Here is a 22955-nt window from a genome sequence, read left to right as displayed (position 1 = left end):
TAATCATGTGCCCCAGTATTCTAAGAGAAGCGTTTCCCTATGGGACTGTCTGAAGGACTCTTAGCTGCCTGCTGGGGTTTTTCCTATGGGTTGGACCTGTCCTTTACTTGCACTTACAGTACTTGCAGGCTGAAGAAGCCTCAGTCTTCTGGGAGGTAAAGAGACATGACTCCCCAGAGTGCTGGGGCCCTCCACTCCCACCCCACCTCCTGCTCCATTGGAGTCTCACTTAGTATTTCTGCTTTCCCTTTTCCCCCTGCTACAGAGCAATGATGCCTCAGGGAACACCTGGAACTGGTTGTACTTCATTCCCCTCATCATCATTGGCTCCTTTTTTATGCTGAACCTTGTGCTGGGTGTGCTGTCCGGGTAAGTCTCTTCTGGCCTGCCACTTTGTTTCTTCACAACCCCATGCCCCATGTTGTATGAAGAGGAACAAACTGGGGGAGAGAATGGCTTCTCTTCCTTCCTTTAGTACCCCAGCTTTAAGGGCAATGGTATCCTTGATCTATCCCCCTAAGTGTTAACAGGGCCTGTGCTGATCCTCTAGTGCCCCTGCCCTGTGCAGATAGGACCACTGCTCCCACCTCCATGCCCACACCTCCAGCAAGAACAAGGATTCTCTAAAACTCATAGTAAGCCAGACAATGGAACTCTACTTTGTGCTTTGCAGGGAGTTTGCCAAAGAAAGAGAGCGGGTTGAGAATCGGCGAGCTTTTCTGAAGCTGAGACGGCAGCAACAGATAGAGAGGGAACTCAATGGCTACATGGAATGGATCTCCAAAGCAGGTGAGACCTTTACCTTCTGGCCCAGGAGGCAGGCTGTAGAAGCAGGGGGACCAGGCAGCCAGGGTCTGACCATCTCTAAGATAACACCAGGATGGGGTCTTCTGAAGGAGGGGTAGGCAGATATCCTTGAGTGGAAGAATGTTAGCCAAGAAGAAGAGACAAAACTGGCTCTGAGACACCTGTGAGATAATTAAATGATATATTATTGGTATTTCTTTATCTGATCATAAGCATCCATCATTCTACCTTTCCCTCTGTCTTACAACCCTCTAATTCCATTCCTTCATCCTCACCATGACCTTCAATCCTCTTACCCCTCACTTCTTCCCCATGCCTCACCCCTGCCCTGGCTATTCCATTCTCCCTTTCCCATCTTGACTCCTTAGTGAACTAATTTGTCTCTAATTACCATTTTTGGTCCCTGGGTCCTTAATTCCCCCGCCAAATCTCAGCCATGGATTTCTCCCATCATTTGCTTCCTCCACTATTATTTATATGTTACTGAAAGCAGTTGGTTGAAATCACAAAACCATTTTGACCGAGTCCACTACAAATTTATGTTATATAATCTCAACTGAGTCCTCAGTGTTTTAAGGCAATTCTTTTATGTCTCCTGAATCAATTCACTGTCCCACTCACCATAGCAAATTTTCTAACCTTTTCCTCTTTCTTCAAACTTCCCTTGGTGCTTCTTTCCCTCAACCCTCTCAGCTGAGAACTTTGCTTCAAATTTTACTGGGGGGAAAAATGCAGCTATTTGCTTAAAGCTTCCTCTCCTTACCTCTTGCAATATTGCTATTTTCTCTTTCACCCCACCTTACATGGAGAAGGGACCCTTATCCTAGCCAAGGCTACTCTTCTCATATACAAATGATCCCATTCCATCTCATTTTCTCTAATTGGCTGCCCCTCAATCATCTTCAGTCTGACTAATATTTATTTATTCCTTTCCGTTCTACTGACTATGACAAAGACATCTATATCTTCCTCATCAATTCCCCTCAGATACACACACATTTTGATCTTTCCATCCTTAGTAGCTATTATCCTATAGCTCTCCTCCCCTTAAACTCCTTAAGAAAGTCATCCACAATAGATGCTATTTCCTTTCATTTCACTCTTTTTAAAAGGCTACGGTCTCCTATTGCATCCAGGGCCATCTCCAGTCATCCTGATCTATATCTGCTACTGGACCCAGATGACTAGAGAAAAAAGTGACTGATGTCTTTGCATAGCCCTCTCTCATTTAAATCCAATTCACTTGTATGTCATAGTATCACCTCCCTGATGTTATGGTCCTCTGAAGGATAAACAGCTCTCTGCAATCTGACTTCTGACTTCATCTTTCAACTGAAATCTGCTCTTTTTGATGCTACCAATGATCTTTTAGCTTGCCAAATCTAATAGCCTTTTCTCAGTCTTCTTTCTTCACATCTTTGCACTTTTGATACTTTTGATACTTTGACACTGTTGATATTTTCCTTTTTCTAGCTCTTCACGACACTGCTCTCTCCTGGTTCTCCTACTAAGACTCTTAAATCTTCTTTGCAAGATCTTCATCTAGGCCCCAGCTTCTTAAACTATGAGTCAAAACCCTATATGCGATCTCGTAACTAGAATTGTGAAGTTATGATTTGTTATCATTAAATTTTGATTTGTATATCTATTTTATATTCCTATATACTTGGGGTCACATCCAAATTTCTTGGGTGAAAATGGATTGCAAGTGGAAAAAGTTAAGAAGCTCTGATCTAGGCCACACCCATTATAGATGTCTAGCATGAACCATCTTGTGCCTCTATAATCTTCTCTAATGTTTGACTTTATGCTCTCATCAGATCCAGTGGATTCAGTTGTTGTCTCTTTGCTGGTGAGCTACTTATCCAGCACCAACTTCTCTGCTGTCTCCCACTTTCAAATTTCAACTGCCTGGTGAATATCTCAACTAGATGCCCTGTCAGCATCTTAAACATGTCCAAAACAAAACTCATTACCTTTTCCTCTAAACCTTCCCTCCCTTCCAAATTTTCCTATTACTACCAAAGACAGGTACCATCATTCTCCCAGTCATCCGAGTCACAGAATAGGTGTCATTTTTGACTCCAAATTCTCTTTCATTCCCCGTACCAATTCTTCCAATGGGATAATAATTGTAAAAACGTATGTCACATAGTAAGTGCTGTATAAATATTAGCTATTGTTGTCATCTCTTGCCAAGTCCTATTAATTCTTTCTTCTAAACAATCTCTTGGATAGACCCCTTGTATTCCTATGACTCTATAACCACTCTAGTACAAGCTATCATCACCTGACCCTGGGACAATTGCAATAGCCTGCCAATGGGTCTGCTTGCCCCAGGTCTTTCTCCTCTTCGTTCCATCACTTACAGCTGTCAAAATGATTTTCCTAATGCAGATAAGACATTCACCACATACAGATTCAATAAACTCCAATGACTCCCTATTGGATCAAATATAAAATCCTTTCTTTGGCCTTTTGAGTCCTTTATAATCTGGTCCCATCCTGCCTTTCTAGTCTTCTTACACCTTCCTCCTTTCCCATCCAGTGACGTTCTTTACTGTTACTCACACAATAAACTCCTTCTCCTCACTCTAAGCATTTTATATTGCTGTTCCCCCCTGCCATACCTGAAAAGCTTTGCTTTCTCATCTCCATTTCCTGATTTCTGTGACTTCTTTTATGTCTTAGCTAAAATCCACCTTTTGTAAGAAGCCTTTCCTGATCCCTCTTAGTACTTTTGTCTCCTCTCTAAGATCATCTCCAATTTATCCTGTATATGGCTTATTTGAACAAAGCAGTTTGCATGTTGTCTTCCTCTTCAGTCTCTTTGACTGAAGGCTCTTTGAGGGATTGTGTTGTTTTGAGGTTTTTTGCCATTCTTTGCATCCCTAGTGCTTATCACTGTGCCTGGCACTTATTAAACACTATAAATGCTTGTTGATTTGACTCTGGAAATCACCTGACTTGGCTGGTTGGGCCCTTTTTCTCACAGTAAAAGAACTCTGGATACTAACTCATGTTGGGGGGAAAGAAGTCTTCTGTGCTGTTTTTTCAAAAGCCAAAGGGGGACTCTGTGGAATCTTAGTTCTTATTCCAGGGTAACAACATTTGTTCCCTGGAGACATTTTTCCCCAAGAGAACCCACTCCGACTTGGTCTGAAACCTTCCCAGACCATCTGGGATGTGATTCCAGGCCAAGCGTGGGTCCTGGCCCTGTGAGGGGGAAGTTCCATCTGCCTGACTGCAGGAGGTTAATTTGCTCTTCTTTTTCCTCAGAAGAAGTGATACTAGCAGAAGATGAAACAGACGGCGAGCAGAGACATCCCTTTGATGGTAACTCCTCTGAGTTTGACATGATATGTGATAGAGGATATGCTGGGGAAACAGTGGGCAATGGGGGCTTCCAAGGTGGGCCTCTCCTGGCCAAGAGCCATTTTAGGAGATTCTCAAGGAGCCATGTCTAAGAATAACTTAATAATCACAGGAGTTAGCTTGTGGAGATCTATCTCCTAAGGCTAATTTGTGATAGACAAATGGGGCAGCACTGGCTTGGATTCTATATGACCTAATGTTCACTTTGAGTTCTACTGTGGGATACTCCACCAAATCAAGTTTATGTCTGGGAACTGCTTAATCAAAACTGACAATACCTTTAATTGGAGATTCTATTCACTAAGAGGTAGAGTTAAGTTCATAGAATAAGTTACTGGCAAATGAAAATTAAAGCAATTCATGTGGGAGTCTAAATGGCTCTCTCCAAAGATTGTGTGTCATTAACTGCCCAAGGTTTGAATTGTGCAATTGGGCCCCAGAAAGAATTGGTAAGAAGCATCCAAGAGGGAAATTTTAGCTCAATATTAAGGGAAAACTTTCTAACAATTGGAACTTTTAAAAATGGAATGGTCTGCCTTGGAAGTAGTGAGCTCCCCATTACCAGTGGTTCTTGAGCAAAGGAGATTATCTATCATGGGTTTTATAAGGAAGTTATATTCAGGCATGAGTTAATCTAGCTTATCTCTGAGGTCCCTTTTAATTCAGGGAATCTATGATTCTGTAACTCACCTCTGGAGCTGGATCCAAATGCTGAAATGGATCTTTCTTTGGTTCCCCAGCCAAAGCACTAGAACAGGCCAGAGGCTGTTTCCCTAACAAAATTCCCTGTCCCCCCAATCTCACTTTTGTGAAGAGCAATTTCTAAGAACATTCAGAGAGTTCCAAGACTGGGACAACAAGGGTAATGTCTTTTTCTCTTGCCATGTTCCTATTGTTGGAGCTCTGCGGAGAGCCACCATAAAGAAAAGCAAGACAGACCTGCTCAACCCCGAAGAAGCCGAGGATCAGCTGGCTGACATGGCCTCAGTGGGTGAGTTTTTCCTTGCTTTCAACAAGAACCTCATCACAGGAGGCGTGGTGAGAGGAATGGAGGGAGGGGGAAGGACATTGCAGACTTGGTAACATTGACCATGTGAGAACAAGGGAGCATGAAGATGATTGAAACTTTAAGTCTGGATGACTGGGAAAATAATAGTACTACTAAAAAGAGAAGAAATACTGTGGGCTAGAGGATTCATTAGATGAGGTGGCAGAAGACCTGGATTTCAGGGCAATTTCTTCTATTTACTGATCATATGAACTTGGGCAAATTCCCTAAATTCTCTAAATTTCTGCTTCCTCCTTTGTAATATGGGAATAATACCTGTCCTGTTTATCTCAAATTTTTGTGTATATATCACATACATAGTATGTATCCACATATATAGTATCATACATGTATATGTGTGTACATACTATATATATGCATATAGATGTGTGTGCTGTATATATTATACATAAATAAGCACTGTGAAGCACCATAAAAGTATAAATAATTATTACAATGCCTTATATATAGGAGACATCTAATGAATATTTCTTGATGAATGAATGTTAAGAAAAATAGGAAAGTCTAGACCAAGAAGAGTTTGTTTGGAGGCAGAGGGGATACAAAGTCAGTTTGGGACAGATTGGACATCAGAGGGCAATTGGAGATAAAGATCTGGCGCTCAAAAGGCATTTTAGGGCTTAAAAAAATGATCTCCAAGAAGGAACTTTCCTCCTCTTTTCACCTCCTTTGTGAGGTCAGTTGAGGTCTCCTGCTCTCAGTGCTCCAGCCTCCAAGCCTGAATTCTAGATCTCTTTAAAGAGTTCCCAACTTGGTAATCTCCCACTGGACCTGATCTCCTCCAGCCCTGCTTCCGTTGGTTTCCAATCTTCAGCTACTTGACTTACTTAGCTTTAGAAGTCAGCGTCCTCATATAGGATTCAGAGCTGAAATCAGAGTCTCTGAAATTGTTTTGTCTTAATTTTGTTTTTAATGGAGCTCTTCACTGTAGCATCATTGTTTGTTTCTGTTGATGGCCCTTTGCCCTTACACTACTCAGCAAAGGACTGGAGCAGAATTGCAAGAGCTCATATCATTAATTCAGAGCTTTAGGAAAATAAATATGCATGCTGATCATAGCTGCTTTTGCCCAGAGCATTCACTGTGTTGTGGCTGCTAGACAGATGCTATTATTTCCCAAGTTAAACAGAGGTTTGTCGAACGAAGGACCCTTCTTCTTAAATCATCCATATCTATATACATAGATATTCCCCCCATGCTCCCGAAACCTTACCCAGAATCCTCATTACCTTTTGCCTTCATTCTCTGTGTGCCCGGAGCTGGAACTGGGAGGGATGCTTCTCTCACCGTCACCCCCACACACCCCACCCAGGCAGCTGAGCCCAACAACAGCTGCTGTGCTACAGAAACCCCTGTAGTTTGGGGGGGGAGCGAATCAAATTCAGTCCCCATCTATACAGGCAAGCAAACGGCCTCAGGAGACAGATAAATGAAGGTATCATCATTGACATTATGAGATATAATTGTTTGTTTTTTCTTATACTGTTAATTTCAGGGAAACCTTCTTCTTCTAAGAGTCGCAGCTGCAGAGTGGAGGAGGCTGGGGGGAGCGGGCAGTAATATTCCCGAGGCCGGTGGGTTTGCTGGCTTGGCTAATTGAGTCTCTGGCCCCCAGCCTCGCCTTGGGCTGAGTTATGGGTTGGTTTCCTCCACAGGAAGGGCCTGCTGAGACTACCCTGACATTTTCCTTTCTCTCCTTGGCAGGTTCTCCCTTCGCTAGAGCCAGTATTAAAAGTGCCAAGCTGGAGAACTCGACTTTTTTTCATAAAAAGGAGAGGAGAATGCGCTTCTATATCCGCCGCATGGTCAAAACTCAGGCCTTCTACTGGACAGTTCTCAGTCTGGTAGCTCTCAACACGCTGTGTGTTGCTATAGTTCACTACAACCAGCCAGATTGGCTATCTGACTTCCTCTGTGAGTTGCTCCTCTTGCTGCTTCTCCTTTTTGTCCTAAAATTCCTTTTCTTCCCCCATCACTTCTGTTCTTTGTCTTTCCTTAAAAACAAAGTCCCTCATTTCTTCCTTCCTCAGTTTCTTCATGAGTGAATCATTCTCCATGCTGTTTTGTACAAGTAGGCAGGAGGTTGGATGGTACAAGGTTAGAGTGTCTGCCTCAGTTCTTCATCTGTCAAATGGAGATCATAATAGCATCTATCTCCCAGCATAGTTGTGAGGATCAAATGAGATTTTTTTGGTCTCCAAAAAGGAGACAATCAGGACCAGGATCACACAGTTACTAAATATCTGAGGTCAAATTTGAACTCAGATCCTCCTATTTCTGGGGCTAGAGCTCTAACCACTGCACTTCTGGCTGCCTCTAAATGAGATTTTTTTGAGGAGCAGTTGGGTTGAAGTTGGGGAAAGGGGACTCAAAAAGTTGGGGTCACAGATCTGTGTCACAACAGGTCTCAAAAGAATTTGTAGGCTTGAACTAATATCCAAGTCAAAGGGCAAAGTTTATTGTAATCATAATGCCAATTGTAGTAGGTAAAATTCCAAGGCATCAAAGAGAAGGGATAGATTTATAGGACAGAATTAAATCAGAGCTTCGTATTACTTATTTGCTAATTTTATGGCTTACAAGTAGGTTTGAGGGATGATCTATTCACTATTTTCTCAGGAACTTGGTCATTACTGACTGATCTGTGACAGTCAGTAATATTTGTAGGACTATTCTAAGGCCAGAAGACTTTGAAATCATTGACAGGTTATTAGAACAAGAGCACTCAGGTCAAAGGTCTTCAGAACTACTAAAATTTCTAAGGGAAGAAATATTATCACATTCCTAGGCCACCAGAGGATTTCTCCAATCATTGATAGGTTGTCAGAACAATAGAATTCTTAGGTCAGAGGGCCTTGGGATTACTAACACATCTTCCCTAAAATCCAAGGGAAGAAATATCATTATATTCCTCTACAATTATTGACAAACAGGATTGTTAGAATGGAGCATTCTTAGGTCAGATTACATCAGTTGGGGTTAAGTGCCTTGCCCAGGGTCACAGAGCTAGGCAGTGTTAAGTGTCTGAGCTGATTTGAACTCAGGTCCTCTTAACTCTAGGACCTATATGCTATCCACTACTCCATCTAGTTAGCAATTTCCCTAGTTCTAAGTGTCATTCAGGATTCTAAAGTGAGAGGTTGGGTGATGATACAGAAAACAAAGAGAGTAAGGGAAGAGAGATAACCTTTATTTATTTTTAGTATTTCTTCAGCCTATCTATTCTCTCTCTCTTTTTCCCTCCCCCATCCTTCTCTCTCTCCCTTTTCCCTTTCTCTTCATTTTTCTCTCTCCCTCTCCATCCTTTCCTTTCTCTCCATTCCTCTTCCTTTTTTTTCTCTCTCCCTCTTCCTTTCTCCTTTTCTCCCCATTTCTCTCTCTCTTTCCCTTCCTCCTCCATTTCTCTCTCTCCTCCATTTCTTTCCCCCTTTTCTCCTTCTCTCCCTCCCTCCCCCCTGCCTTTTTCTTCATCTTTTGAGACCCTTATTCAATTTTTAATTTCCTGCTTCTTTCCTTTTTGAGTTTTAATCACTTGGACTCAGTCTGGGAAAGTCCTCCCTGCAGAGCTCCTAGTCTGTGCCCAGCAGGTTCCAGAGTTAGGCCCAAGATGCTCAGTTGCTGCTGCAGCCAAAGGCTGTATCAGCAGACAGAGAATATATTGCCCTTCTCAGTGAATAAAGATAGAGTGCCTCTGGGCCTCTCCATTCCGGGAACTAGCAGGCAGAGGAACCCAGGACGCTCAAGAAAAGAAAAGATGTTGAAGATGGGAAACCTCTGACCAAAATTAAAATAAAGAGTTCTGACCAATCAATAAGCACTTGAAATCCAAAGCAGAATAAGAGATGTGGGGGCAATAAAAAGAAAGTTAATCCTCCCCAGGTGAAGAAATCAGTTCAAGGCCCTGAACTAGAAGGACTTTGGTTACTAAGGAGTCTCCTTTAGCTTCTGTCTTGAAGCTGCCCTTTTCCCACAGCTTCCCTTTCAAGTCTGGCTAAAGTGAGTATAAACTGATAGCTTCAAGGTTCACAAGATCTGCCTTCCTGACCTGGGCTCCCTCAGCCTGAGGAGTGAAAAGAGTTTGCCCAGTGGACAGGGTGAGCATGGGAAGCAGGAGAGTTAATGGAAAGATGTCTCTTAGCTAAACCACAATCCCTGCCCACCTCTTCACTGTTCCCTATTGGCTTGGTACAGGAAGCTTTGAAAGAAGAGGGCCCTGACCCAGTTTCAGCTTAAGTAATTACATTCAGCCTCCCTGAAGGCTCCTCAGGAATGAGGATTCTTTGCTTCCTGCCTCTAACTTCTGAGTTAGTAGAATGTTCCTCTATTATTTTCCCCAGGTAGTGGTTTTGCTTGTCCTGGTTTGGGAAGGCCTGGAGATAGACCGCTTCTGCTATATTGAGGGCTTTCTCAGAGATAGGAAATGGACCTGGGGTTCACCCTGGACCTCAGAATTAGAAGACCTAAGGCTGAGACCACTGTCAACTTGCTGAATGATTCCTATACAAATACATCACTGGAAAGGCACACTGGAGTAGTAATTTTTCTTTCCATCCTACTTCCCCTGCCCCTTCCAGTCTCCTGCCTCTAAGAATGAGGATTGAATCAATTCTACTATTTGCCCCAGATTGCATGTGTCAGGCTAGGAACCCCAACTCACCATCCTTATAATTTTCTTTACCAAAATGCCCCTCCTCAACCACTAGTCCCCTACATGGAGTTTCTTCCATTAGAATATAAGCTCTTTAAGGACTATCTGCTTTTGTATTTCTACTCCCAGGCTTGACACAGCACAGGTCACTTATTAAGTGCTTCATAATTGTTTTTTTTTTCATTTATTCACTTTTTAAAAAATTTCATTTGGATTTTTACATGGTTTTTAATCAACAAATATTTATTAAATGTCTACTTTGTGTTAGTAAACAGGGGACACAAGTACAAAGAATAAAAATAACCCCTACTTGTAAACATTTACATTCTAATGATAAAACAAGTCATAATTATCATATATTATAATTATACCCAGTAAAAACAGAACCAAGAATCCAAAATATGAGGTTACCCCAAAGTTACCTGTGTTAGTTGTTGGACTGTGTGATAATATTCTTATAACTCCATTATATGGATTTTCTGCATCAGGAGAAGTTGGAGAAGCTGGATTTTTTTTTCCATGAGAGGACCAGCTAACTTTCCCTATTCAGCTTCATTTCGGGTTGGATGACATCTTTCTTCCCAATACCAGTATTATATATTTTTTTCAATAGTGTCACTTTAGTACCATTAATTCCCATAACTTTCTCACTGGACCAGGCAAGAATCAGAGTCTTCAGGGCAAAACTACAAGCTACAGAAAGTCCTGATGATCTAGCTCTGAGCACCAGCTAGTCCTTTTCATGAGATTTGCTTGTTTTGCTCCCCCTGAGACTGTTCTATGGGGACATGAAAAATTATTCTTCCCCTTTCCCAGAGGAAAAACTGAGACTCAGAAAAAATATGGCATTTACACAATGAGTCACCAACCAAGCCAGAAGCTTATGAAGCACCCAAGTCAAGATTGGGAGCCAAGGTGAAAGTATCAAATGTCCTTAGGATCCTTCTAGAGGAGAAATGCCCTGGAGCACCAAAGGCTAATCTTCCTTTTTATTTCTGTTTCCCTTCTCTCACTTCCAGACTATGCAGAATTCATTTTCTTAGGACTCTTTATGTCCGAAATGTTTATAAAAATGTATGGGCTTGGAACGAGGCCTTATTTTCACTCCTCCTTCAACTGCTTTGACTGTGGGGTAAGTTCTTGAGAGATATACCTGTTCAGCCCTGCCTAGAACCAGTAGGGGCTTTAGGGGTCGGAGATGGTGGCTGGGGAAAAGTCTCATAGTTGTTTTCCACCTCCCCAGAAGATAGCAAAAAAATTGACCCTCTGTGGTTCGGAGTCTAACTTTCCAAATTGATAATAGGGAAGCAAAGCAGGACTGGAAAGAGACCATTCATTATTCCAGACCCACCGAAGATAAAAGTCTGGTAGTCAGGAATTACACAGGAAATTACTCGGGCATGTCCACCATGGGAAAATGCTGTGTGGGTGGGGGTTCAATAGAGGGACCGCCGTCACTGCTGTCCAACCAGCTGCTTCTTGCTCCAGGTTATCATTGGGAGCATTTTTGAGGTGATCTGGGCTGTGGTGAAACCTGGAACATCCTTTGGGATCAGTGTGCTAAGAGCTCTCAGGTTATTGCGTATTTTCAAAGTCACAAAGTAAGTGCTCTCTGTTCTCTGCTTCCCTGACATTCCAGGTGGGAGGTGGGAATGGGAGGAGACGGGAGTGGGATGTGGCAGCTGGCGTCTCTCCAAACACTCGCCAGTAACCGGCCATGACAGGAAACCTGGCATCTGAGCCATTCTCCCCTCGTCCCCCTACCTGACCGACCCGGCCAGGAGTAACCCTCAGTAACGGGGTCTTCTGTTGGTAGATACTGGGCTTCTCTCAGGAACCTGGTCGTGTCTCTCCTGAACTCCATGAAATCCATCATCAGCTTGTTATTCCTTCTCTTCCTCTTCATCGTTGTGTTTGCCCTTTTGGGGATGCAGCTCTTTGGAGGCCAGTAAGTGCTCAGCATCCTGATATCCACCCCCTCGCAGCACCTGCTAGAATTTGCCCTTTCCCGGAGTCCCATAATTGTCTTTGTCCCATCACATCGATCGCATTGGAGCAGAACTGCCCCCCCCCATCTTCCTTGCCCACTGGAGCCATTTTGAAAATTTTCTCCCTGCGCTCCTGGTGTCATTGCTACTGGTTCCTTGCCCCTGTGCTGCAAAGTGGTGGAAAAAGCCTTGGGGAGCTTTAGGACATGGAAACAATGTTAGTTTTTGTTTTGCACAGATTCAATTTTGATGATGGAACGCCTCCCACCAATTTTGACACTTTTCCAGCAGCAATAATGACAGTGTTTCAGGTATGGCTTCTGTCCTGCCCCCTTAGCCCACCTTGATTAAGTCTAAAAGCCTATTTGTCACTATAATTGTGGAGCTGGCTTTTTAGATATACAGTGAGAATATCTAAGCTATTCAGAGGACTGACCACAGATTAAATGCCTCTTCTTCCTCCTCTCTTTCCCCTTCTCCTCTCCCTCCCCTTCCCCTCTCCCTCCTTTCATTTCCTCTCCTCTCCTGAACCTTAACCTCAGCATCTCCCTCTCTTCTCCTCTCCTCCATCCTCTCCCTTTCCCTTCCCCTCAACTTCCCCTTCCCCTCACTCTCTCCTTCATCTTTTCCTCCCTTATTTTCATTCTTTTTCTCCTTCTTTACCTTTCCCCTCTCCTCTTCCTCTCTCTTGTTCTCTCCCATCCATCACTGGTCTAAGCCACAATAATAATTCTTACCTTCTCAGTTTTGTCATATTACTTTCTTGAACTTTGAGGGCTTGGAACACAAAGTAGAGATGGGGGGCGGGGGGCACACTTTGGTACCCAAAGCCTAAGTAGCTTTCAACTAGAGCCTTACGCTCTAAGATGGTACTATATGAGGTGGCAGGGATTTGGGGACAGAGAGTTTAGCCAGCTCTGCCACTAATTGCCTGTGAGACTTTAAATAAGATAATTAACCTCTTCAGGCTTCAGTTTTTTCATTGGTAAAATGAGCAATTGGACTCATGATCTCTAAGATTCCTCCCAGCTCTTAAATAGGAAGGAGCACAGATAAACCCCTTCTTCAAATGAAGTAGCTTCAGCACATGGAAGAGCCAAAGAGGACTTGGGGAGGAAAGCCCTACTTAAAATTTTTTACTCTTTTCAAAGAGCTTCCATCAGGTTTTACCTTATTCTCTATGCCTTAAAGTGCTGCCTAAGTATCTGTTATTGAGTCAATGAGCTTTTATTAAGTATTTATTTCTCATGTGCCAGGGACTGTTCTAAGTCCTAGAAGTATCAAGAAAAGCCCCAGACAACTCCCTGGAGTTGTCTTCAAGGGAGCACCTATTATAACGGGGAAGAAAATAGGTCAGCATTTGTGTATGTACTCAAATCCGAGTAGATGGAAGGTAATCTGAAAGAAGAAGACACTATAGCAGCTGGAAGGACTAGGGCAGGTCTTCTGAAGAAGATGGGACTTCAGCTGAGTCTTGAAGGAAGCTAGAAAAACAGAGATGGGTTGATGCCATTGACATTTCACAATAAATCAAGCCTTAATTTGTAATATGTGATAACAACTGAGGTATAATATTACAAATTAAGGCTTGATTTATTGTTTTGTTATTTGTCTGGGCTTAAGAAAGTAATAGAAGATATATTAATAATGCAAATTAAACATAAAAGTATGTCATGGGCACATTTTTATTTTTGGAGAGCCTGTTGTTAAACATCATACATACCCTGAATAGAATCCAAGAATCCTTATTTCCCATCCAGAGCCCTGAATTAAAAGTGGTTCAGAAAATCCTGTACTTAGTTTTTCTTTTCTAACTATTCAAATATGTATCATTTTTAATTTTTTAAAGAACAAAAACATTTCCATGGCATAGTAGATAAAAAAAGATGATTACACTTGAAACTACAAATCTGTGGTTTACAACTAGCTATTCCTTTTAAATATAGGTTTTCTATTATCAATATAGAATAAATCATCAATTTATTGATAGTATAGATCAATATAGAATAAATGTAAGGTAGAGTTATCAATAGAGAGCTCTTTTTCCTCTTTTTTCTCTTTTCTCTTCCTTGCCTTAGAGACTGCTACCATTAGACACAGATATGCATATATATGTATACACACACATATAAATATATACATATATGTGTAAAATCATTCTATAATACTTCTTTTTATCAGTTCTAACTTTAAGAATTTGGATATGGAAGTGAATGTAAAAGAATAATGACTCGAGCTCAGATATAGGCGGTATTCTTGAAACATTCTCCAAGCAAATATTTGAGGCAGGATTCTGAACAGCATTTCCCACAAGGCAACTGAGGCCAGAGTTCACCTCTAGCCTAGGAATTTGCTTGTCCCACCACAGCAAGCTGAGTGTCTGAGTCCACAGAGAAGCTCCCTCTGGCCATGGAGCCGAGAAGGACATCAATATCATCCTTTTGGTTTTTCAGATCTTGACTGGAGAAGACTGGAATGAGGTGATGTATGATGGCATCAAATCTCAAGGGGGTGTCAAAGGGGGCATGGTGTTCTCCATCTATTTCATTGTGCTGACACTCTTTGGGAACTGTATCCTTTGGGCAACCTAATGGGATGGGGAAGAGAAAGGGAGTCTGGGGTGGGAAAGGTATATGTGTATAGGTTATAGTGGGGCATGGAGGATGTGAATGGACATATCTGTAACTAGCAAAGAGGAGGCAGAATGTGACATCAAGGGATTTGGAGTTAATAGGATCTGAGTTCAAATCCTGCCTGAGATACTTCTTAGTTATATCACTCAAACATTGTCTGCCTCAGTTTCCTCATCTGGGGAAAGTGGGAATAATAGTCATATCTATTTGACAGCATTGTTGTGATGGGGAAAATGGACATAATAGTAGTACCTAATTGTTGGAATTGTTGTGAGGGATAAATGAAATAACTTTAAAGTATTATATAAATATTAGTTACTATTGCTATTATTATTTTCATCATTAATGATATATTGCTATGCTTGCAGTCAGGAAAACCTGAATTCAAATACTTTGAGTCGAATACTTTGAAGTAGTATGATCCTGGGCAAGGCATTTAGCCTCTCTTAGTTTCCTCATTTGTAAAATGAAGGGATTGGACTCAGTGGCCTCCCATGTCCCTTCCATATTGAAATCCATGATTTCGTGATACTGTTGTCTTGTGCTGGCTCTGTCCTTGACTCCTGCTTCCCCAGATACCCTACTGAACGTGTTCTTGGCTATCGCGGTGGATAATCTGGCCAACGCTCAGGAGCTCACTAAGGTGGAGGCGGTGGGAGAATGTTTCTCTGGCAAAGTTACCACCTGCTCATGCTTGATCAGGACAGCCTAGTGGAAGGGGAACCTGGAAGGGTGGGGGAACCTGGAGAAGCACCAAAACTTTTTAGTGTACAGGATCAAAATGTATATTTTAGATCCTAAGGAAGGAGGAGGGAGAAAAAGAGAGAAAAGAAGGAATGAAAGAAGGAAACAAGCACTTATTAAGCACCTCCTGTATGCCAGGCACTTATTAAGTGCTTTACAAATATTCTCTCAGCTGGGAAGTTCCCAGCTAGGAAACCAATTAGCCACAGCCACTCCAACTTCCATAGGCTAAAGAGTGAGAGAGAGGCAGGTCCTAGATGGACTTAGTTCCCTCCCTTGGAGCCCCTGAGGCTGACCTGTATGTTTCTTGCCTATATTTTCATCAGAAAAGCTCTGGGACTAGTCTGATGATTCTGGGCCCTCATAATGGACTGAGGAATTAGGAAGACCTAAGTGTGTTCTTAGTTATTCGTTGTATGACCTTAAGCTAATCATTTGATTTCTTTGCCTCAGTTTGCTTAGCTGCAAAAATGGGGATAATAACAGACTCTTTCCTCCTCCCAGGATCAACCTAAGGCTCAAATGAGATAATATTTGTAAAGCTTTTAGCACCTAGCACATAGTAGGCACTATATAAATGGAAATTTGTTGGAGTCCTGAGTATGATTTCTCAGTCTGCCTAGAATTTGTAAGTAAAGAGGCAGTAAATGATTTGGAATAAGGAAACCTGGGTTGGTTTGAAGCCTAGCTCTGCTATTTACCTCCTATGTGACACTAAGCAAGTTATGTGTCTTCTGTGCCTCCATTTCCTCATTTTTAAAATGAAAACATTGTACTTTTTGACCTATAAAGTCCCTTCCAGCTCTAAAAAGATACTTTTTCTCATCTTCCTTAGAAGATCTTGCGTCCTGAGCTAACTTCCCTCTTTCTCCCTATAACCTGTAAGGTAACCTCCTCTAAAACCTGTGAGTTGATAATGTACCCAGAAGATATAGTCTTGCTTTAGTATCATTATTATCAATTTAAGGAGATAATGATACAGTATATAGAACACTGGGCTTGGAATCAAGAAATCTCATTTTTACAAGTTCAAATCAGGCCTCCGACACTTACGAGGTGCTTGACCAGGACAACTTACTTATCATACTTACCTCAGTTCCCTCATTTGTAAGATGAGCTGGAGAAGTAAATGGCCAACCACTCCAGCATCTTTGCCAAGAAAACTCCCAAATGGCATCCGAAAAAGTTCAATGTGACTGAAAAATGACTGAATATAGAGAGAAAAGACTTTATTTTAGATACAAAATCAATGATTTCTCAATTGTCCATCTCAAATGGTCTTTCAGGAAGTTATTGCTTCCTGCTCTGATCTTGGGACACTGTATCATCTAAGTAGTCTTGTAGTGATTGTGAACTGTGCCCCCTACCTGCCTTAAAAATTAGCCTTTCCTGATTTTTCTAGCTGTTGGACTGTCTTGGAGCCCCACTCATTCAAAAAGCACCTTGACCTAGTTTATGTAAAATTCTAGGAGAAATATAGAGTTGCTTTTTTTTTTAAAAGGCTATAGAACCTGTCCTCAAGGAGTTTGCAATATAGTGTTACTCAGACGTACCCCAGAAGAGGAGTGAAAAACTTCACATTCCTTAATGGACCTTGTGACTCTTGGAAGATCTCAAAGACAGCCTTGGAGGCAGCCAGATAATGAATCTCCCCTATATTGAAAAAAAGGAGGAAGAGTGATTTTTAAGCATAGCATTAGTCTAGATTCTTGGAATATTTAACCACATTTAGCCAATAGAAAGAGTTCTGCTTGATTGCAGGTTAGAAAAGGGCTATCTATACAGCTCTACTTGAGGCTCAATTTGCTGAGAGGTGATTTAGTATGGGAAGCATCTTTATTATGAATTCACCAAAAGATCCAGGCTAAGTAATCAGGTGTGCTTGCCCTTCCAACTCTTCTGTTCCACTTCTTCTAAACCTACTCTTTGTCCTTGCTGCTATTGTCCCACCCTGTCCTTCCAATACATAACCCTTGTTCTGGTCTTACTTTCATCCCTTAATAGTATAAATTATATAATTAGCCAATTCAATTATGCATGGCCCTCTACCTTTGAATCCCTCCAATCCTTGGTTGCTCCCACCATCTGCCTTCCCTGCTCCCAGTTCTGTGCTGCCAAAAGCTGCTGGAAAGAGTTGTTCATCCATGCTGATTGGATTCACTACAAATTTATGTTTTTTCCTCATCTTCAATGGGCTTTTTCAGCTGAACAACTGTTTTGCTTTTCTTAGATTCTTTATCATACTCCTCGTAATGGCTTTTCCAACACACACACACACACACATACACACAACACACACAGCAGATGACCTTCTCTCCTTCATGTTGCTGTCATTGGTGAACTCCCCCATCTCCTCCACTCTGTAGTTCATTCTCTTACCCCATCCCTTTTTTCTTTGTTTCATTCAGAGAAAAAGGAAAGAGACAGAGATAGGAAAAGACAGAGAAAAGGAGGACAGAATGAGAGAGAAGAAAAGAGAGGGGGAGGGAGGAAGAGAAAGAGACAGAAACAGAAAGAGAGAAAAAATATGAGTGAGAATGAATGAGTGAATATATAATATTCCAGATGGGATGGATTGGATCATTGGCTTTGGCAAAGATAAAGGTGTTCGTTCTCTCTCTCTCTCTCTCTCTCTCTCTCTCTCTCTCTCTCTCTCTCTCTCTCTCTTTCTCTCTCCTCTTTTTTCTGTCTCCTCTTTCTCTTTGTCTGTTTATCTCTTCCTCTCTGTTTCTCTCTCCATGTGCTCTCTCCCCACCTCTCCCTATTACTAAAAATTTCTTACTGTCTCCCCCATCTTAAAAACAAACAAACAAAATCACTTTCTCCTTTCATCCCATTGAGCTAATATTAAATGTATCTTCTTTTCATGGTTAAATTTCTAATCCACACCTATTGCTTTCACATCTGCACTAGCTTCACATTTTTCTTCTCCCTTGCAATCAGGCTTCTGTAGTAATACTATACAAATACTACTTTCTCCAAAATTATCAAAAATCTCTTACCTACAAAATCTAATGGCCTTTTCTCATTCCTTCACCTACTTGAATATTCTGCAGCTTTTAACACTATCCCTTTTCCCAACCCCTTTTCCTGGTTACCCTACCTTCTTTTTGTTTTCTTTGACATTGATTCTAGGTACCCAATGGCTTTTTCTTAATATTTTTTGCTAGATCCATCGGTTTCTAGTCACCTGGGCATGAGTGTTCCCAATTCTTTTCCTACATCTTTTTCCATTCTTTCTCTACATTTTCTCCCTTGATGATCTTAACTTTTCTTGTGGGCTCAAATATTATCTTGGCAGGGATAAATAAAATAAATAAGTAGACATACAGAATAGAAGGAATATAATCTTAAAGGAAAATGCTCTGTGTCTAGAAATACTAAAAAAGCTTCCTACAGAAAGTAGGTTTGCACTAAGTCTTGGAAGAAACCAGTGATGTCAGAGCAAAAGTAAGGAGGCAGAACATTCCAGACATAAGGGATAGCAGTCAGCACAGAAGCACAGAGATAGGAGATGAAGAGTCTTATACAAGGAATGGCACATAAGTTGGTATCACCATCCTGTTAAGTTCAAAGAAGTCAGTTAAATAGGAAAAATCTGGAGTGGTAGAAGGAATCCAGGTCATAAAGAGTCTTAAATGCCAAGCAGAGGATTTTATATTTGATCCTGAAAATAATAGAAAAAGATTGAGGTTTGTTGAACAAGAGGATGACATAGTCAGACCTACACATTTTAGGAAAACGGGGGCTTAATGGAAAAAGGGATTGGATTAGGCACAGATTTGAGGCAGGGTGATCAATTTGAAGGCTATTGAAGGACGTCAAATTATAGGGCAGTTATGTGGTGCCTGGAGTCAGGAAGACTCATCTTTATGAGTTCAAAATTGGCCTCAGACACTTACTATCTATATGACTCTGAACAAGTCACTCAACTAGTTTTCTCATTTGTTGAATGAGTCAGAGAAAGAAATGTCCTCCAGTATCTTCACCAAGAAAACTCCAAATGGGGAAAGAGATAATGAGGGCTTGAATTAGGGTTATGATTCTATGAATGAAAAGAAGAGACTTATATGAGAGATGTAGAAAGGATAAAAAATAACAAAATCTGACACTAATTAGATATGTGGGATGAGGGAGAATGAGGAATTGAAATGGAAACTGAGATTCTAAACCTGCAACTTAGAAGGTGGTGATGTTATCAACAATAATAGCAAAGTTCAGAAAGGGGGAAAGTTTGAGTGGAAAGTTCTAGAGGCAGCAAGGTAGAACAGTGGATAAAGCACTGGCTCTGGAGTAGTAGATGTGTGACCCAAGATAAGTCACTTAACCCTGATTGTGAAAGGAAGAAAGAAGAGCAAGAAAAGAAAGAAAGTAGGCAGGAAGGAAGGAAGGAAGGAGGGAGGAAAGGAAGGAGGAAGAGAAGAAAGGAAGGAGGACGGGAAGAAAAGGAAGGAAAGAAGGAGAGAAGGAAGGAGGGAAGGAAGGAAGGAAGAAAGAAGGGAAGGAAGGAGGCAAGGAAGGAGGGAGGGAAGGAAAGAAGGAAGAAGGGAAGAAAGGAAGGAGGGAGGGAGAAAAGGAAGGAAAGAAGGAAGTAAGGAAGGAAGGAGAGAAGGAAGGAAGGAAGGAAATAATTCTGTTCTGGACATAATGAGTTTGAAATGCCATCGGATATCAAATTCTAGGGCAGCTCTGTGGTGCGGAGTCAGGTAGACTCATCATTATGAATTCAAATCTGGCTTCAGACACTCACTAACTATATGATGCTGGACAAGTCACTCAACCAGTTTCCTCATCTGTTAAATGAGCTAGAGAAAGAAATGTCCTCCAGTATCTTTGCCAAGAAAAACCCAAATGGAGTCATAAAGATTTACAACTAAAAAAGTAACTCTACAACAAGAAGAAAAAGAGCCACATCTGAATGTGCATTAAGCTGTTAAAGATGCTGGGTTGGGGCTCAAAAGAGACAGTAGGTTTAGATATACAGAAATGGGAATAGTCAGAGATAATAATTGAGCCCTGGGAGCTGATGAGATCATTAAGGGAGATAGAGGAAGATCTAGGACAAAGCCTTTTGGGGGAGGAGGGGGCGGGGTTAACCACAGTGAGGCAAAGTGGCAAAGATCAGTTGCCAAATCTCATCAATCCTACCATCATAATATCTCTCCTATCTTTTCCCTTTCCTTGCATTCATAAGACCACCACTCTCTTTCAAATCTCAAATACTTTTTACTTTGATTGTTTAAATAGCCTCCTAATTGGTCTTCCTGTTTTTTAGCATCTTCCCTTCTTCAGTTCATTCTCCATACAGCTGCCAAAATAATCTTCTAATCTGACTATGACACTCGCCTCTTCAAAAACTCTTGAGGATTTCCTGTTGCCTCTAGAATAAAATAAAAACTCCTCAGCCTGGCATTTTAAACCATCCACAATCTAGCACCAACATACCCTTCCACCCTTTTTCCATTTTTAACTCCTCCCAATCCCCATCAGAGTTTATATTTCAACCTAACTAGACTATTAGCTGTTCCTCCGAGCTTCACATGCCATCTACTGATACCATCATTTGCCATTCCCTCCTCACGCTTTAGAACTTTATTCTCTTTCTTCAGGCATAAAGGACTCTGTGTAGTATTCCCCAATTCCAGGTTCTTAGTGCTCTCACTTCTTCCTCAAATTCTCTAATATTTGCTTTTGGCGTACCCTGAAATAGAATATAAGCATCCTGAGGACAGAGACTCTTTCCTTCTTGTCTTTGTCCCCAGCATCTCGCACAGTGTCTGATGCACAGTAGGCACTTAATAAATGTTAATGGGACTGAATTTAAATTTAGATGCTGTCACATCTCTGCAAAGTCAATTGGAATTGGAAAATTCCATTGAGAGAGGCCCATTGCCAGTCCTGTAGATAATGGAAATGGCTCAATCAGGTTAGAAAGTCTGGTTCCAAGGGGGTCAGTTCCCTTGGGGATGTTTAGCTTGGAAAAGAAAAGACTTGTGGGGGGAAGGAGGGAGGCATGGTAACTGTCTTCAAATATTCAAAGTGTTGTCAAGTGATTAGATTTGTTCTGGCTGATCCCAAAGGGCAGAATTAGGAATGATGGGTAGAAATTCTAGAGAGGCAGATTTAGGCTTAAGGTAAGAAAAAATTCTTTCACTAATAGTGCTATCCAGAAATGGAATGGACTGTCTGGAGTGGAAGGGCAGGGAGAGGGGAGCATTGTGGGTCCTGACATCCACCCCTGCCCTCCCCTGGACATCTTCAATGTCAAACATGAAAACAGTTTGTCAGGGTTGTTTAAGAGAGTCACATCCACTTGGGTATAACTTAGAATAATAGCCCAACTTTTTCCATTCTCCAATTATTTGAACCATATTACAGACTAGGCCAGAAAAGAGGAAACTCTCCACTTCCCAAGGCAACCCAGCTTTGAAAAGGTCTGGGAAAGGGGTCCTAGAGCTGAGGGTCTTTCCTTTTGCCCTTAACTCCTTGATTCTCTGGTGCTTCTGCCAGGGTGCTCCAATAGTGAGAAATGACAGTACTGGCATTCTTAGCCAGAGAGGTCCCATGCAGAGGGAAAGGGGAACTCCATTAGCCAAAGACTGGCTGACTTTTCTCCATCTGCTTGTCATAGATGACAAGAAATGTCCTGGTCTGGCTGTTTCCTAGGTGGTAACTTTGCTTCTTTATCACAAAGAGCTGTGTCTGGCTAAGGAAGATGCATTGGAGTAGCATGATGACTCTATCGGTGGGGTTTGTTCTGTCCATTTCTTTCTTTCTTTTTGTTTTCTGTTTTACAAATAAGGGGCTGCATGGAGGCTGAAGATGGATTAAAAGTCCAAAACGTCTTTTTATGTATGTATTTTTTTAATGTCTTTTTTACGCCCCCTTTTCCAACTTCCTTCTCTCTGAGTCTGTCCAGCTGGTGACCCCCCAGGGAAGTCCAGCAGCAGTGAAACTTTACCTGGCTTGCCCTTCCCTCTCTATCTCCCCTTCCCCAGAGAGAGCTCCATCCATGCCCCTGTGGACCTGTGGGCTCCCTACTTGTGTCTCTGTGTGGGAGTTCTGTGTGCTGCATGCCACGCATGGACCAGTGAGCTTCCTTCCTGCGTCCCTGCATGGGGAACTGCAAGCACTGTATGCCGTGGGCTGTGGGCTACTGTGGACCACTGGGTTCTCTCCTTGTGTCTCTGTGGGGGAGTGATGAGCACTGCATGCTGTGGGCTGAGGGCAGCTATAGGAGGAGCCCTGAGCACATAGGCGGGGGAGAGGTGGAATTTACTCCCCATGCATGTGGGGCTGGCTGTGTTTTGACTTTGGGGATTCAGAGATCTGAGGAGCAGGAAACCAGGAAGGAGGAGGGAGGAAAGGCTTTGACAGCTGTGCATCAGCTGCTCATTGGCCACTCCCCTCAGAGGCCAGGCCAGATCCCAGTGGGGAGGGGGGACTTGGGGAGGATGTTTTAGAACAGGGTTCTTAGCAATCACCAGTCTATGCTAGGGTCAGAGATCAGGACCCAAGACCTCTATCTATGGTGTGTGAATGGAGAACATATGTGCTCTCTAGGATGAACAAGAAGAGGAAGAGGCAGCCAACCAAAAGCTTGCCTTGCAAAAAGCAAAGGAAGTGGCAGAAGTGAGTCCTCTGTCTGCAGCCAACATGTCCATAGCCATGTAAGTGCCGCCCATCCAGGG

At 42.1% G+C, this 22955-nt stretch overlaps 1 protein-coding gene across 2 annotated transcripts in view; it reads left to right on the top strand.

Annotated features, from left to right (window-relative positions):
• The window catches only part of CACNA1A (calcium voltage-gated channel subunit alpha1 A), a 248568-nt gene that overhangs the window by 131982 nt on the left and 93631 nt on the right, over window positions 1-22955 (top strand). The window contains exons 7-18 of one of the 2 annotated variants that reach the window (XM_051971665.1): window positions 266-369; window positions 674-789; window positions 4087-4141; window positions 5076-5173; window positions 6956-7165; window positions 10919-11031; window positions 11388-11500; window positions 11716-11847; window positions 12126-12198; window positions 14341-14458; window positions 15096-15163; window positions 22828-22934. In XM_051971665.1, coding sequence (XP_051827625.1) covers window positions 266-369; window positions 674-789; window positions 4087-4141; window positions 5076-5173; window positions 6956-7165; window positions 10919-11031; window positions 11388-11500; window positions 11716-11847; window positions 12126-12198; window positions 14341-14458; window positions 15096-15163; window positions 22828-22934 — 1307 coding nt within the window. Of the gene's footprint in view, window positions 1-265; window positions 370-673; window positions 790-4086; window positions 4144-5075; window positions 5174-6955; window positions 7166-10918; window positions 11032-11387; window positions 11501-11715; window positions 11848-12125; window positions 12199-14340; window positions 14459-15095; window positions 15164-22827; window positions 22935-22955 lie in introns of both variants that reach the window. The other variant, XM_051971666.1, reaches the window with a different exon arrangement.

Source organism: Antechinus flavipes, chromosome 1 (assembly GCF_016432865.1).
Source record: "Antechinus flavipes isolate AdamAnt ecotype Samford, QLD, Australia chromosome 1, AdamAnt_v2, whole genome shotgun sequence".
Lineage (NCBI taxonomy): Eukaryota > Metazoa > Chordata > Mammalia > Dasyuromorphia > Dasyuridae > Antechinus > Antechinus flavipes.
This window is presented reverse-complemented; position numbering and strand designations above follow the sequence as displayed.